Source organism: Salvelinus fontinalis, chromosome 31, assembly GCF_029448725.1.
Source record: "Salvelinus fontinalis isolate EN_2023a chromosome 31, ASM2944872v1, whole genome shotgun sequence".
Classification (NCBI taxonomy): domain Eukaryota; kingdom Metazoa; phylum Chordata; class Actinopteri; order Salmoniformes; family Salmonidae; genus Salvelinus; species Salvelinus fontinalis.
The window spans coordinates 21,320,373-21,337,756 of NC_074695.1; the positions used below are offsets into that span (position 1 = coordinate 21,320,373).

A 17,384-nucleotide genomic window follows, 5' to 3' on the forward strand; every position below is an offset into this window, starting at 1 on the left:
AAGAGGCTATCTAAGAGACTGGAGTCATGTCTTCCCCTGTTGGTCAACCCAGATCAGACTGGCTTCATAATTAATAGACTGTCCTCCAATAATCTCAGAAGGTTCTTTGATATAATTCACCTTGCTAACAAAAACAAAATACCTAGTGTCGCATTCTTCCTCGACGCTGAAAAGGCCTTAGATAGGGTTGAATGGCCATACCTCTTTCGCGTCTTGGAAAAGTTTGGTTTAGGTAGCGTGTTTGTAAATTTGATAAAATCACTCTACAAATCTCCTAAAGCTAGGATTGCTACCAATGGGATTACTTCCTCCTCTTTCCCTCTCTATAGGGGGAACAGACAAGGTTGCCCAATTAGACCCCAGCTCTTTGCCCTCGCCATCGAACCGTTGGCTGAGGCTATCTTATTTCTAACAAACCCAGAACACTCCCTCTCTCACTTGCAGATCCTACTACAGTGTTATAGTTCTTTCTCTGGATATAAGGTCAATTTTGATAAAAGTGAAATCTTACCGTTGTCTGTCTTTGACCATCATACCATCAAGCACAAGTTTCCTTTTAGATGGTCGCCTATGGGCTTCACATATTTGGGCATAATGGTGGATGGTAACCTGAACAACCTATATAAACTCCATCTGGCCAGTTTGTTGTAAAAGGTGGAGGGTGACCTTTGTAAATGGATGGACTTGCCTCTCACTCTACTGGGTAGAATAAATGCAATTAAAATGAATGTCCTGCCCAGATTTCTATATTTGTTTCAATCTCTCCCTATCCCTGTACCCGCAGCATTCTTTTCCTCTCTCGATAAGCTGGCCAGACGGTTTATCTGGCACGGCAAAACCCCTAGGGTTGGCCTGGATAAACTGACCCTGGATTACAGTCAAGGGGGCTTAAACCTCCCCAATTTTAGGATGTACTACTGGGCTGCACAGTCTAGGTTTCTAGCTCAGTGGTTTGACAATGGTCCCTCTCCCTCATGGTAAATGATGACACTGGGGCAGAATTGTTTTACAAATGGGACAGAAAATCTATAAAAACCATCACAGACAACCCTTTAATCATACATTCTGTCCTGGCATGGTGCAAACTGCATGAGCTGTTCAGACGAGGGGGATTTCTTTCCCCTAAAACCCCTTTATGGAACAATAGATTGATCCCTATGTTTTTCTAGAATAGTAACTTTAGACCATGGTCTGATAAGGGGATCACTCTTCTGGAACATTGTTATGAGGAGGGAGTTCTTATGTCTTTTGAACAGCTGAAACAGAAATACCACTTGCCTAACAGGGACTTCTTTAGCTCCCTACAACTACGAAATGTTATTAGTGTGTGCTCTGATATTCATTGAATGTATCTGTCATGTATCATGGGACTAGATGTTAAAGACAGTGGAATGTAACAGATATACTGATAGACTGCAACTAATATTCAATACATTTCATATGCAATATTTCACAAATCAGGATTATTCATCTCACATTGGTTCTCAAAGACTTGGCCTTGTGTCCTACAAGGTATTTTAACACTGTTCACACATTCCGATTGCCAATTTCCACAAGCTCGTCCCTCTTCGCAATTCATTCAGTCTGAATAGGGACTTTTTCTTAGTTGTGTATGTTTTTCTGTTGAGATACCTTTTTTTTTCTTTCTAATCATCACATTCTATTTTTCTCTTTCTCTTTCCCCTCACACTCCGTTCCGCACCCACCAACCTTGACTAACTCTGTCCTTTTTCCTGCTTCGTCTCACTTGTTCTTGTTTCACCTTGACCCTTATCTTTGACCCATATCGTTGACCCTTATCTTCGATCCCACATCACTCCCATCTGCCCTCTACCCTCCACCCCCCACTCTACTCCCCTTTAGCATAGCACCGGTGGTGGAACCTTCCTTTCCGGGGGACATTCTAAGCCCAGACCAGGCAGACTACAGTCCAATGCGCTCTGATCTCTAATTCTCTCTGATCTCTATCTCTACTGCTACTATTTTCCTTATACTCTCTATTGAAATACCTTGGCATATCGAATCATCGTCTGTTCTGTTCAGCAATGCACTCTCATTTCCACATTCACTCTAGACACCATTCCTGGGACTCTTGGGATTGTGAAGTTTGAGTCCAGTCTGAAGGTTTTTCCATTTTAGGCAGGCTGTAATGTTTTCTGATGCCAGTGGAAAATGATGGGGTTATTCCATCATGTCATAGCTTTCTCTCTCTACCTATGACACTAGCACTAGCATTTCAGCTAAAAACAACTGGGACAAAATAGGTTTTATTTTATTTTTTGATGTGTCTCCGTTTGTAATTTCACCCTGAAAATCATGTTACATATTTCACACTATAATTACTTTCAATATTCCCTTATTGCCTTGTTAGGGTTGTAGTTTTAGTTCCAGCACTAAGCATGACTGAACTGATACATGGATTGGTCCACCCGAATGAGATACACAAGATGGAGCCGACAGACATGGTCACCCTGTATTTGTTTTTGTATTTATTAGGTATTCCCATTGCCAATGCAGCAGCTACTCTTCCTGGGGTCCAACCACATTAAGGCACTTACATTACATATAAAACAAAATATAAAACAGTACATCATATAACATTATTACACCACTACATATCTACAATACAAAATGTATAATACCACCATACAACAATATTACTATGTACGTGTGTGTAGTGTGCGCGTGCTAGCGCTTGTGTGTAAATGCCTGTGTATGCACCTGTGTCTGTGTCTCTTCACAGTCCCCACTGTTCCTTAAGGTGTATTTTTACCTGTTTTTAAATCTGATTTTACTGCTTGCATCAGTTACCTGATGTGAAATAGAGTTCCATGTAGTCATGGCTCTATGTAGTAATGTGCGCCTCTCATATTCTGTTCTGGACTTGGGTGTTGTGAAGAGACCTCTGGCGGCATGTCTTGTTGGGTATACTTGGGTGTCCAAGCTGTGTGCTAGTAGTTTAAACAGACAGCTCGGTACATTCAGCATGTCAACACTTCTTACAAAAACAAGTAGTGATAAAGTCAATCTCTCTACCACTAAGAGCAATGAGAGATTGACATGCATATCATTAATGTTAGCTCACTGTGTACTTTTAAGGGCCAGCTGTGCTGCCCTGTTCTGAGACAATTGTAATTTTCCTATGTCCCTCTTTGTGGCACCTGACCACACGACTGAACAATAGTCCAGGTACGACAAAACTATGGCCTGTAGGACCTGCCTTGTTAATAATGTTGTTAAGAAGGCAGGGCAACACTTTATTATGGACAGACTTCTCCCCATCTTAGCTACTGTTGTATCAATATGTTTTGACCATGACAGTTCGCAATCTAGGGTTACTCCAAGCAGTTTAGTCACCTCAACTTGCTCAATTTCCACATTATTCATTACACGATTTAGTTGAGGCTTTGGGTTTAGTGAATGATTTGTCCCAAATACAATGCTTTTGCCACCCATTCTGAAACTAACTGCAGCTCTTTGTTAAGTGTTCCAGTAATTTTAATCGCTGTAGTCGCTGATGTGTATAGTGTTGAATCATCTGCATACATAGACACACTGGCTTTACTCAGTTAGTAAAGATTGAAAAAGTAAGGGGCCTAGACAGCTGCCCTGAGGAATTCCTGATTCTACCTGGATTATGTTGTAGAGGCTTCCATTAAAGAACATCCTCTTTGTTCTGTTAGACAGGCAACTCTTTATACACAATATACTGTAGCAGGGGGTTTAAAGCCATAACATATATGTTTTTTTCTCGCAGCAAACAATGATCGATAATGTCAAATGTCCAACAAAAGTCCAACAAAACAGCCCCAACAATATGTGTATCATCAATTTCTCTCAGCCAATCATCAGTCATTTGTGTAAGTTCTTAGCTTGTTGAATGTCCTTCCCTATAAGTATGCCGAAAGTCTGTTGTCAATTTGTTTACTGTAAAATAACATTGTATCTGGTCAAACACAATCTTTTCCAAAAGTTTACTAAGGATTGGTAACAGGCTGATTGGTCGGCTTTTTGGGCCAGTAAAGGAAGCTTTACTATTCTTGGGTAGCAGAATGACTTTTTCTTCCCTCTAGGCCTGAGGGCACACACTTTCTAGTAGTATGAAATGGAAGCCCTGTTCCTAGCTCCTAGCCAACTTTGTATTTCTTACATATTTGCTCAGAACGTTTCTTTCATTATTACCTACAGCTGGAAAGCCGGACTCTGACATTTCTCATTCTAATATTTCTACATTTCTTAATACCTCTCTTTACATTTTTGGGATTTGTATGTATTGTTTTGTATTGTTAGGTATTACAGCAGTGTTGGAGCTAGGAACATAAGCATTTCACTACATCCGCGATAACATCTGCAAAATATGTGTATGCGACCAACATTTTTTTATTTGAATGATGCAAATCAAATCAAGTTTATTTGTCACGTGCGCCAAATACAACAGAGAAATGCTTACTTAAAAGCCCTAACCAACAGTGCAATTTTTAAGTAAAAAATAGGTATTAGGTAAACAATAGATAAGTAAAGAAAAAAAAACATTAAAAAAGATAGTGAAAATAACATTAGTGAGGCTATATGCAAGTGGTACCGGCACAGAGTCAATGTGCAGGGGCACCGGTTAGTCTGGCTAATTGAGGTAATAGTTAAAGTGACTATGCATAGATGATAAACAGAAAGTAGCAGCAGCGTAAAAGAGGGGTTGGCGGGGGGAGTGATGGGACACAATGCAAATAGTCTGAGTAGCCATTTTATTACCTGTTCAGGAGTCTTATGGCTTGGGGGTAAGAGCTGTTGAGAAGCCTTTTGGTCCTAGATTTGGCGCTCTGGTACCGTACGCACTACCCTCTGTGGTGCCTTGCGGTTGGAGGCCGAGCAGTTGCCGTACCAGGCAGTGATGCAACCAGTCAGGATGCTCTCGATGTTGCAGCTCTAGAACCTTTTGAGGATCTGAGGACCCATGCCAAATCTTTTCAGTCTCCTAAGGGGGAATAGGTTTTGTCGTGCCCTCTTCACGACTGTCTTGGTGTGTTTGGACCATTCTAGTTTGTTGGTGATGTGGACAACAAGGAACTTGAAGCTCTCAACCTGCTCCACTACACCTCCGTCGATGAGAATGGGGGCGTGCTCGGTCCTCCTTTTTCCTGTAGTCCACAATCATCTCCTTTGTCTTGATTACATTGTGGGATAGGTTGTTATTCTGGCACCACCCGGCCAGGTCTCTGACATCCTCTCTATAGGCTATCTCGTCGTTGTCGGTGATCAGGCCTACCACTGTTGTGTCATCTGCAAACTTAATGATGGTGTTGGAGTCATGCCTGGCCATGCAGTCATGGGTGAACAGGGAGTACAGGAGGGGACTGAGCACACACCCCTGATGGGCCCCTGTGTTGAGGATCAGCATGGCAGATGTGTTGCTACCTACCTCACCACCTGGGGACGGCCCATCAGGAAGTCCAAGATCCAGTTGCAGAGGGAGGTGTTTAGTCCATAGGAGCTTTCAGGGCACTATGGTGTTGAACGCTGAGCTGTAGTCAATGAACAGCATTCTCACGTAGGTGTTAGTTTTGTCCAGGTGGGAAAGGGTAGTGTGGAGTGCTATAGAGATTGCATCATCTGTGGATCTGTTTGTGCGGTATGCAAATTGGAGTGGGTCTAGGGTTTCTGGGATAATGGTGTTGATGTGAGCCATTACCTGCCTTTCAAAGCACTTCATGGCTACGGACGTGAGTGCTATGTCCGTAGTCAGGTGACCTTAGCGCTCTTGGGCACAGGGACTATGGTGGTCTGCTTGAAGCATGTTGGAATTACAGACTCAATCAGGAACATATTGAAAATGTCAGTGAAGACACCTGCTAGTTGGTCAGCACATGCCTGGAGCACACGTCCTGGTAATCCGTCTGGCCACGCAGCCTTGTGTATGTTGACCTGTTTAAAGGTCTTACTCACGTCGGCGAGCGTGATCACACAGTCGTCTGGAACAGCTGATGCTCTCATGCGTGCCTCAGTGTTGCTTGCCTCGAAGCGAGCATAGAAGTGATTTAGCTCGTCTGGTAGGCTCGTGTCACTGGGCAGCTCGTGGCTGTGCTTCCCTTTGTAGTCCGTAATAGTTTGCAGGCCCAGCTGACTCATTACGGTCTTTGTGGTGGTAAATAAACAGCCACGAAAAAATTTGATGAAAAATCTCTTGGCAAATAGTGTGGTCTACAGCTTATCATGAGATACTCTACTTCAGGTGGGCAAACGCTAGAGAATTCCTTAGACTTCGTGCACCAGCTGTTGTTTACAAATATACACAGACCGCCCCCCTCGTCTTACCGGAGTGTGCTGTTCTATCTAGCCGGTGCAGCGTATATCCCACTAGCTGAATCTTTTCCATGTCGTCATTCAGCCACCATTAGGTGAAACATAAGATATTACAGTTGTTGATGTCCCGTTGGTAGGATATTCGTGATCGTACCTCGTCTAATTTATTGTCCAATGATTGTACGTTGGCAAGTAATATTGATGGAAAGGGCAGAATTCCCACTCGCCCTCGGCAGATCCCTACGAGGCTCCCCGCCCTGTGTCCTCTATACCTGCGTCTCTTTCTCTTGTCAATGACAGGGATTTCGGCCTTGTCGGGTGTATGAAGTACATCCTGTGCGTCCTGCTTGTTGAAGAAAAAGTCTTAGTCTAATCCGAGGTGAGTGATCGCTGTTCTGATATCCAGAAGCTCTTTTTTGCTTTCATCCAGCGCCATCTTACTTTGTGAAAGGACCACTTCCTGCCAGTAGGTTCTATGTCAGTATAGTGAACTGACAAGTCCAACAGACAATAGTAGTTAACTGTTCTGCCATTTCCCTGAAGTGTTTTTTGACATTCACATTGTGTTTTGTGGAGAGAGCACAAAAGAGGCTCCAGTAATATTGGGCCAGAAGTCATTCCCATGAGCTCCTGAGTTTGAAGCAGTCTATTCTGTAGAACAGGGCTGTTTGGCTGACCACCAGCAGTAGGGTTAAGTAGCAGAGGTTCCTCTCTAAAAGCCAAAGCTGAGAAAGTGTCCCTCTTTCCCACACTGCCCCACACCACTCCACATTGGCCTTCCTAGACCCCTAGGAGAGAGACAATATAAATAGAGGGTCTCATATTGTCTGGTCCCTGGTGGGATGTGTAATACGACTTGGGCCTTGTTCTTGTGGGTTTGTGGTCTTGCTCACTCTATCTTTCTCTCTTTTTCTCCCTCTCTTCCTCCCTCTCCTTCTCTCTTTCCCTCTCTCCCATTCTCTCTCTTTCTCTCTGCCCCTCTTTCTCTCTCTCCCCCTCTCCCCTGCCATAGGCGCTGGTGCTGGTGGGGAGGGAGGAGAGAAGTGGGGTTGAAGGTCGGGCTGAAAGCGGTTGGGCTTTAAAGGCCAGGCTGGGCGCACGGCTCAATCAGCTCTTTGTCTCCTGCTACAGGCCTCTGTGTGTTCAGAAGGGGCCCGGTCCGCCTCACAAAGCCATCACAGTTCTACTGAACAGCTTTAATAGCTAAATACGTTTGTGAATTAAGAGTTTGGAATGCTATTTTTCCAGGCTCCTTTTTTTCTTCTCCCCCACGCTCGCTATCAGCAGGCGTTTTCTTCATCCTTGGTGGTGCTTGACAGGGGATTTCCCCCAATGGAAAAAGTGAGTGGTGTTCAGCAGAATGCTCCTCAGAGAGAGAGAGAGAGAGAGATGCAGAGAGAGGAAGAGAGAGCCCTCGTTAGCGTTAAGGGCACAGCCCTACACTGTAACCAAAGAATCATGGGTACTGAGTGCGCTCGCCAGGCCAAAACGTGCCGTCAGAGCGGAAAGCTCAGAGGAGACAGGTCTAATGTCTGTTACTGCGTGTGTGTGTCTGTTCGCTGCAGGGCCAAGCGAGTGCCCAGTGAAGTGATTAGATTAGCGACGGGTAAAATTCGGCTTTTTGATCAGCCATTTGATGTTGCATGTCTTCTGGTACTGTTTTCAAACTGTACAATGTCCTTTAGCCGGCTGACTGACTTTGTGGAACAGCCAACACAGTCGACCATGTCCATGCCATACTGCTGACGCCTGCGTTTCTACACTACATACAGTAGTCAGCCCATTGTGTGGGTTTTTATACCAAATCTTTTCAGTTCACTCTTCAATAAATAAAGGCCTTTCCTCACAAGAAGTGGAAGGCATCTTGGAGGAACCAGGCCAGCTTGTGCCAATGTTTTGTTGTAAATCGAAGAAACTAAACTCTGTTTTGAAGGCAGCTTCTCACCACTAGACATAATGACACAGCTGCCTTACTGCCAGCCTGTCCTGTCACTGGCACAATCATTATCAGACCCCCAGGGCCTCAACACAATGGATGTATGGGGCAGCCTGTGTGTGTGCATGTGCGTGTGCGTACATGTGTGTGTGTGTGCGTGTGTATGTGTGCACAAGCGTGTGTGAGGCACTCTTAATCCAACATTGAATCAAACAGCAGGGTTCCTAAAGCGTAATGAATGCACGCTGTCATTGTCAACAGCAACACGTTGTCTAGCAATATGTCATTAGTGATTCCACAGAGAGAAAGGGAGAGGGAAGAAGTGGGCATGTCCGTGTGTTTGGTTGACTTGAGACCCCTGCTCACGGTATGCCCACATAAAACATGACTCGTCAATATAGCCATGGCAAGTAGCAACTGACTGTAAGAAAGAACACAAATATTGACTTCCTTCCCCCAACCCGGACCATACCAGATCGAGGCCAAGCTGAACAAAAGCTGGCAGACCCAGGCCAGCTCAACACGGTTGGCAGGGGAGTGAGAATAGGTGCACCCTGAGGGGGGTCTGCCTGGGCTATTTAAAGGATGTGTATTTGTGAGTCGTATGAGAGAAGATGTCTTAGAACGGAAATAGATCATGTAATAATAATATGACAAAAAGGATACGAAGTTGTAAAATGGTTATCCTCCCTTAGCCTTTGCAGACAGCAATGACAGTAGCCTACAGTATGTCTATGGAAACATGACATTTTTAAAGCTGCGTAAATCGACCGTAGAACACCACTATGGATAGTACAGCCTCTATATTATGACCAGTATGCCCTACTTAACTCATAGAGCCAGGTCAGGTTAGCTTCGCTAACTCTGTTCTCCATAGGCAGTAGAGCCCATGCTCCAGCCTCTCTGTCCCATCTGGTGTGCTTGACTTTGTGAAGGGAAAGGGAATGTTGAGGCCCACCTCCAGAATCACTCACTTGAGCTTTTTTCACTGCAGCCGTTGGCATAGTAATTCTACTGCCTGGGTTAGGGCTGGGACGGGGCTGGGCTGGGGCGGGGCTGGGACGGGACTGGGGCGGGGCTGGGGCGGGGCTAGGGGCTCCCCTCTTATTCAGTGTCTAACTCAAACTGTGATGTCACCTTTTCAAAAAAGTGTAGCTAGCAAGGCAGTGAGTGACCCAGCTTGGCTGACAGTGTAATTGTACTATTGTGAGATCGTCCACACTTATGGCTATGTGTGTGTATTTGTGTGACGAGTGTTGACATCTGTCTGACGTGCACATGTGTGTTATAGACAGAAAGTGTGTTTGTGTGTGTATCAGTGGAGGCTGCTGAGGGGAGGACGGCTCATAATAATGGCTGGAATGGAGCGTGGAATGGCATCAAAGATGGAAACAATATGTTTGATGTATTTGCTACCATTCCACAGATTGCGCTCCAGCCATTACCACGAGTCCGTCCTCCCCAATTAAGGTGCCACCAACCTCCTGTGGTGTGTATATGTGTGGGCGTACGGTATGTGTGCATGTGTACGTCTAACTTGTGCCTGTTGTTCAAGCGTCCTCTATATGTGGTACAGTTGTCAGTTTTAGTACAGACCACAATTGAGATATGGAAATAGACCCCATAATTTGTACATGGCTCTGAATTTAGCCACAGTTATGTTTGGTGAGTTTCTTTCTGCAAACATTGAACCAAAGGCCTCCCTGAGGGACATTTGTCCCAAACATTATTCAAGTTTGATTCTCAATTCATTTTGAATAAGGCAACACCACCAAAGGATGGTCCCATGTAAATGTCGCTTTGTGCACATTATGTTGCTGAAAAATGACTCTAAAAGTTCATGCTGTGGTTCCTGTGTGTTTAACTAACCGTTGTCTCTCTCTGTGTTCCAGCGTACTACAGAGCTCTGGTGAACTTCACAGACTCCATTGTGTACAGGCCTGACATGGAGGACATCTCCTCACTGTCTTTCCAGGAGATCTCTGACGCGGTGGTGGACACGGTAGGTCTATTCCAGAACCATATATACTATATACCACGGGTATTCAAATCTAACCCTGTGAGGTCCAGACTATTGCTGCTTTTATATTCTAGCTGATCATTAATTGCACCCACCTGTTGTCCCAGGTCTAAATTTGTCCCTGATTATAGGGGAAGAATTAACAACAAAAGCAGTGGAACTAGCTTTGAGCCTAGATTAGAATTTGAGGACTGTATGCGGTAGGCTTATTCCAGAACATACTGTATACTGTGTACTTTACACAGGCCAGGGCAGGATTCTCACACCTTGCATTCCACTGCCACGTCATGTCTGCCACACAACGTTATTGATTGCGAATCAGGCCATATACTGTAGATAATTTGAGTCAATATACTCATGTGTAGCCTGTCTTTTTACTGTTGTTTTATTTCTTTACTTACCTATTGTTCACCTAATACCTTTTTTGCACTATTGGTTAGAGCCTGTAAGTAAGCATTTCACTGTAAGGTCTACCTGTTGTATTCGGCGCACGTGACAAATAAACTTTGATTTGATTTGTATCATATACTACTCTACATCATATGTTAGAACACTTGTTAGGAAAGTTGTTAAACTTGTTAAAACATGTAGCCAAAAATGTATCTCTGCTGGTTTGTACCCATCTAAGTATATTGTTTCTCCTTCCACAGTTGGAGTCGGAGTACAACAGGTTCCCAGGCATCCAGACTGTCAATGTGGTCCTCATCAAGTAAGATGACTGCTCATCTTCAGCTACTGTTGATAAAACCCCACCAGTCTTACTTTTACTTACTTTACTTATTTTAGCCTGGGTGTAACAAAGGTGGTTCAATGAACCATGCTCACATGATGAGTAACCTTGTCTGAGATCTGCAGACTGCTCCCAGAGCTAATGCTAATGCTTAGGCTTCAGTTTATACTCATCTGGTTGGTCCGCCAAATACTGTTGTAAGCTGAGTGTAACTAATCAATGTTCTTACATTAGATAAAAGAATGATATGCCCCAACCCACGTTTATCTAAACCTGGAGCACTGTACGGTTATCGTCACCGCGTCCCTCTCTAAAAAAAAACATCTGTTCTGGCCTGTGTATAGGAAGATGCTGAGGCAGGATGGGGTGGATGTGTTTGTAGAGCTTGACGTGGGCTCTGACTACAACAACAACGACAATCAGATCCGCAACGTGCTCTATGGAGTGGTGAAGGAGGGAACCATCGCCTCCTACATCACCTCTGTCCAGGGCTTCCAGTTCAGACGCCTGGGAGAAGGTAAGGACCACAGGGGATAATATATACTCCGCAATGTAAGGACTTTCCAGGATGCTGACATGGCCAAATATAGAGCATCCAGATTAGGAAGATGTCTAAATTACGGCATCCATTTTAGGAAGTCGTAACTGACCATTGATTTATTATATCTTATTACAATCTTTCAATGAAGCTAGACTAGCCAGCCCAAGGCATCATGCTAGAAAAGGCTATTTTTTGTGTTCACTTTTTCCCCTCTATATGTCTCCCCTTCAATCATACCTACTTCTGTCAATAAACCAATATAATATGAAAAGAAAGAAAAGGAGGGCTAGGTAATCATAGGTAGTGTCCTTAACTTGTCTCTCTGGTTTCTAGCTCTGCCCCCTGTGAACCCCATGGCTGTGCCAGGTTTGTACTGGACCATGCCGACCTGGGTTCAATGCTATTGGAAATCATTTCAAATACTTTAGCTGGGCTTGACTGAGCTTGCCTGGCACAATAGAGTCAATAGAACAGTAGCAAAAGAGTATTTTAACCCAGGTCTGGAACAATGCCTGCTGCACGGAGACTGCTAGAGCTGCTGTAGAAGTGACATGACTGTTCTGTAGTGTGTGTTGAATGCAGAATGCAGCTATTTGTGGATGGTGATGATGAACAGGATGACAATTAGGTCTTTGAGAATCTGTTAAGAGTTCATGCAGGAATGTTCTGCATGTGTGCACCTGAAGCAGAAGTCTGACAACGTTTTGGTTTTGCACTGCCCAAGAGAACTGCATGGCATGAGTTAGGTTACAGATATTGCTATTTGCAAAGGAAAAAAAGTCTTCAGAGTTTCTTCAGAAGGATCTCCATTACATCATGACCATGTCCCACCTCCGGTCCGGTGAGCTGTCAGACTGTTAGCCCCAGAACGACCCGCAGTGACCCAGGATGGTCATTGGAGGCTGGTGAAAGGAGGATGGCTCATAGTAATAACTGGAATGGAATGATGGAATTCCATTCTGATACCATTCCATTTATTCCATTCTGATACCATTCCATTCTGAGACCATTCCATTTATTCCATTCTGATACCATTCCATTTATTCCATTCTGATACCATTCCATTCTGAGACCATTCCATTTATTCCATTCTGATACCATTCTATTTATTCCATTCTGATACCATTCCATTCTGATACCATTCCATTTATTCCATTCTGATACCATTCCATTTATTCCATTCTGATACCATTCCATTTATTCCATTCTGATACCATTCCATTTATTCCATTCCAGCCATTACAATGAGCTCATCCTTCGATTTTAAGTGACACCAGCCTCCACCGAGGAAGGTTGCTTGTATTTGATGTGATTTGAACAGGAAGCGTTGTGTTGTGTGCTGGCCTTTTAGCTCTGCATGTCTGACCTTTGAACCCACCCGTTTCTCAGTGGTCCCAGACCTTCGGCCGTGCATTAAGGGTGAGCACACGTGTCGGGATGGGGGGTGCATCCCTCTGGAGTACCTGTGTGACAACAGACCTGATTGCAATGACATGAGTGATGAGCTGGATTGTGGTGAGTTGCATGCTATGGAATGGATCTGGACCTGTGCTGTGACTAGATGGTTGACTCAAGCATTTAATTGAACATGTAACCTAACGAGAGAGTCAACTCAAATGTTCACTTAAGTTGAATTTAGCCTTCTATTGGCATCAATGCATGACAAAGTGAAAATGGAAGTTAGGTGGAAGTTAGGATTCGCCCCTGGATCAACGGTCTTTAACAGATCAGTTGGTTTTCAGATAAGATCCGTCCTGGTGCAGTTACCCCCACTCCTCCCACCACCATCCCCATCAAGAAGCCTCCACGCCCCCCTGGTCCCCCAGGGCCCTGCAAAGTGGACCAGGCCACCTGTCAGAATGGGGAGTGTGTCCCCAGAGACTACCTCTGTGACGGAGAGAGAGACTGCTCTGATGGCAGCGACGAGTTCAGATGCGGTAAGCACTTATTGGCAACCACTAACACTTCAAAGTACATACACGCAGGCACGCATGTATATACACACACCAGTGTTTCTGTTAGCCAGTAATAGATTACTTTTGTCCGATAAAACAAATGAAAAACCAATCAATTAAATTGCCCGCGGTCAATTGTCCGGGAGAGAAAAAAAAATCACATTGCAAAATAATGCATTTTAGCCTATTCATTGATTGAAATAGCTGTCGATTTAGCGTGAGAGATGCCGCTACAGCTCATTCAAACAGCCGGTTGTTGCTGCTGGAGTGAAACATGTGCTTTAATAAGCTCAATCATTGCACAACAATTCTAAAGGCAATCACGTGTAAAAATAAAATAAAAATAAAAACATGGTCACGATTTAAAAGAGCTAGGTCTACTATTTTCTTTTTCTCAACTGGTAAATTGAAGGCATCTAGACAGGCTTCAGCGCGTCACACACCACTTTACATTGAGCTGGAGACAGTATGCATTTTAAAAACATATACTAAATTGTTTGAAACCTGAACGTTTTACTACATATTTTGAGGCATGTCTTACCTAGCCTAGCCTAAATCTAACCAAACCTGCAGACAATTATTTTATAAAGACTTCCATATGCCATTGAAACAAGTAGCCTTTTATAAAGACTTCCATATGCCATTGAAACAAGTAGCCTTTTTCTCTCATATTCTATTGGTTTTCAAATCAACTTTCTTTCATTGTCCAGAAGCCAAAATGAACAATCCTAGTCCTAGTCATCCCATGCTGGTTGTTGCATTTTTAGATATCCCCTCTTTCTACATTTCAAATGGATATTTTCATCTCTGTCAAATGAAACCCCTCACAATGGTGTTTTCCGCTAAATGCATTATGGAAGGAACATTCCGGCGTAGCCTACTGCCTTGTGCGCATTGCTGAGCTGGTAATGGGAAGAAATAATAGTTTATCAACATTTTAAGCTAAACTTCTGATCGGTTGCATGAACCTCATTGTTTTTTAAATATTTTTGGGGATGTAGCCTAGGCCTACTGGTTGAATGAATTTGGGATCTATTTCTTTCTCGCACAGAACGACAAGCTGACCAATAGAAAAGGTCAACTTTTCTACTATGGGGGTTAGTAGATTGACATAGGCTAGTGATTTTGCTGTTCCTTACTAGTCTTGTTGGCTGAGGATAAGTAAATGCGGACAGTTATTCTAACATAGGCGGCGCCTGGGTTTCAAGTTTGGGGAAGCAAATTTTTACCATAAAAATGCACCTTTATGATAAAGCATTCCATACATCCTGGCATTTGCAGGCTTATGTAAGATATCATACAATTTTTAATGGGATGATTAGATTGGATAGTCATAATTTAAGCTAATAATATAACTCAATCAAAAATAATGTTCGTAGTGGCGCCGAAGTCGGACTTCCGCCGAAGTCGGTCCCTCTCCTTGTTCGGGCGGCGTTCGGTGGTCGACGTCACCGGTCTTTTAGCCATCTCCGATCCACTTTTCATTTTCCATTTGTTTTGTCTTTGTTTTCTACACACCTGGTTTCTATTCCCCAATTACATGTTCATTATTTAACCCTCTGTTTCCCACATGTTAGTGTGTGTGTTTATTGATTGTTCATGGCGGTACTTGTCGGCTGGTTATGTTTGCCGGGTTATGTATTTACGGCGTTATTTTCCAGTGACCGGTATTTCTCCGCACTTTGAGTATTGTCTGTATACTGGTGCTGTTCTGGAATTAAATACCTTGTACACTCATTTCTGCTCTCCTGCGCCTGATTCACTGCACCAGTTAACCACCCCTGACAGCTGGCTATATCACAGAAAAATGTTGGCCTTTTATAAACACATTTCATGTAATTCTACTCCGTTTTAAATGACTGGAGACATTAGCATAATCTTTTTTAATACGACAAAAATGACAAGGTAGCCTACTATGGGCCTACGAAAAGGGGAAACACAAATACAATATGATGTCCGTCTAACCTGCAGGAGCAGATGATTGTCCAAAAACAAACAAATGTGGCACTGACCCAATGATAAAGACAGTGAATATGCACACTAAACATCACCGGGAATATGGCCACTGTTATTTTGATAGTTAAAAGTCAGATTGGAGACTTTTCATTGTCTTCTATTTACAGCAATGACCATTTCGCTTTCCAAAAGTTTTTCCGTGATTGTATTTTTAAATATTGCCATATACGTGACTGGATCTCTCTGCTTTTCACTGACAGTCACAACTCAATAATAATCTATTTGGTATTTGCAGCGCGCTCTGCCCAAATTGTGGGCCCTTCTGACTGTAGGCTGTGTGATTTACGCTAATTATCCTTTGTGACCAAATCATGCTTTCTGGGGTAGTAGCCTACAGTATTTTGAAATATTTTATTTATTTATGTATGGACAGGAGTAAGCTATTTAGGCTATATCAGTTTGGCAATTCAATTTACTTTAGGGAAAGTTTCCCCTATATGGACGCGCTGCATATGTATTCTAACATCTTCAAATTTCTCAGCAGAATTCGGTAAGAATGATGCATGCAGTTGCATCGGAGTTGCATGTTCTGTTAAGATTAATTACCATAAACTAAATGTGATTTACCATAAAATGTACAATTTCTGGCCTTCTAAGCACAGTGGGTGGATGCCCTAATCAGGTTGCACAATCAATGCATAGGGATCTGGTACATTTCATAAATGTCTGGTGAATTAAAATGAAAGGCGCCACATTTCCTAACAGAAACCCAGATATACACACATACACACAATCACGATCAGACACAACGTTTTGCATCTGCTTAATGCAAACACACCTGATCAAGGCGTCTGATTGAAGTACTCCACTGATCCTGGCTCTATGTCTGTCTCCAGGCACTCCCTCTCCCTGTGAACCAAATGAGTTCAAATGTAAGAACGGCCGCTGTGCTCTGAAGCTGTGGCGCTGTGATGGAGACAACGACTGCGAGGACAACTCAGACGAGACAGACTGCCGTAAGTCAGCACTCCTGTTGGTTGATCTGAAGCCAAACGAGTTCATTTCAGAATGATTCACATATTTTTCAAACTCCTTTTGAACTCTGTGGAAACAAATGTTAAAATGTTTAATGACAATGATTTTCCATCTCTTCTGGTTCTCCAGCCACCAGAGGTCCAGGTGACACGTGTGCCCCAGAGCAGTTTGTGTGCCTCAGTGACCGCACCTGCATCCCATCCAGCTATCAGTGTGATGAAGAGACAGACTGCCCAGACCGCTCTGATGAGTATGGCTGCAGTAAGTCCCAGACCTTATCTGTCTGTCTCTCTGTTCTCTCTCTCTTTATCTCTCTCTCTCTTTATCTCTCTCTCTTTATCTCTTTCTCTCTCTCTTTCTCTGTCTCTCTCTCTCTATCTCTCTCTCTCTCCCTCTCTTCATCTCTCTCTCTCTTTATCTCTCTCTCTTTATCTCTCTCTTTATCTCTCTTTATCACTCTCTCTTTATCACTCTCTCTCTCTCTCTCTATCACTCTCTATGTCTCTCTATTTCAGTCTCTTTATCTCTTTATTTCTCTCTTTCTTTCTCTCTCTCTATCACTCTTTATCTTTCTCTCTCTTTCTCTCTTTCTTTCTCTCTCTTTCTCTCTCTTTCTCTCTCTCACACATCATGTACAGTATGTGTCTCTTTTTCTCTCTCTCACCCATACACTATTCTCACTCTTTCTTTCTCTACCTCCTCTCTCTCGTTTTCTCTCTCTCCAAACCCCATCTGACCCCCAACTCCCCCTCTTTCTGTGTAAGCCTCTGTGTGTCTCTCTTGTATAGTCATCCTTTGTACCATAACCAGTGCAGTGACTCAGGTTACATTCAGACTGTGGTGACATAGACACAGAGCTTTTGGGATGTGCATCCATGGAAAATTGTTTATTTTTCTGACTTTCCATAATTTTT

The 17,384-nt window shown here is 43.4% G+C and overlaps 1 protein-coding gene across 4 annotated transcripts in view; it reads left to right on the forward strand.

Moving 5' to 3' along the window:
- The window catches only part of hspg2 (heparan sulfate proteoglycan 2), a 217,979-nt gene that overhangs the window by 90,622 nt on the left and 109,973 nt on the right, over positions 1-17,384 (forward strand). For 2 of the 4 annotated variants that reach the window (XM_055891736.1, XM_055891738.1), the window contains exons 4-11: positions 10,126-10,235; positions 10,904-10,962; positions 11,328-11,500; positions 11,858-11,890; positions 12,914-13,039; positions 13,267-13,461; positions 16,332-16,451; positions 16,600-16,731. In XM_055891736.1, the coding sequence (XP_055747711.1) occupies positions 10,126-10,235; positions 10,904-10,962; positions 11,328-11,500; positions 11,858-11,890; positions 12,914-13,039; positions 13,267-13,461; positions 16,332-16,451; positions 16,600-16,731 (948 nt within the window). The remainder of the gene's footprint in view (positions 1-10,125; positions 10,236-10,903; positions 10,963-11,327; positions 11,501-11,857; positions 11,891-12,913; positions 13,040-13,266; positions 13,462-16,331; positions 16,452-16,599; positions 16,732-17,384) is intronic. The other 2 variants (XM_055891737.1, XM_055891739.1) reach the window with 1 other exon arrangement.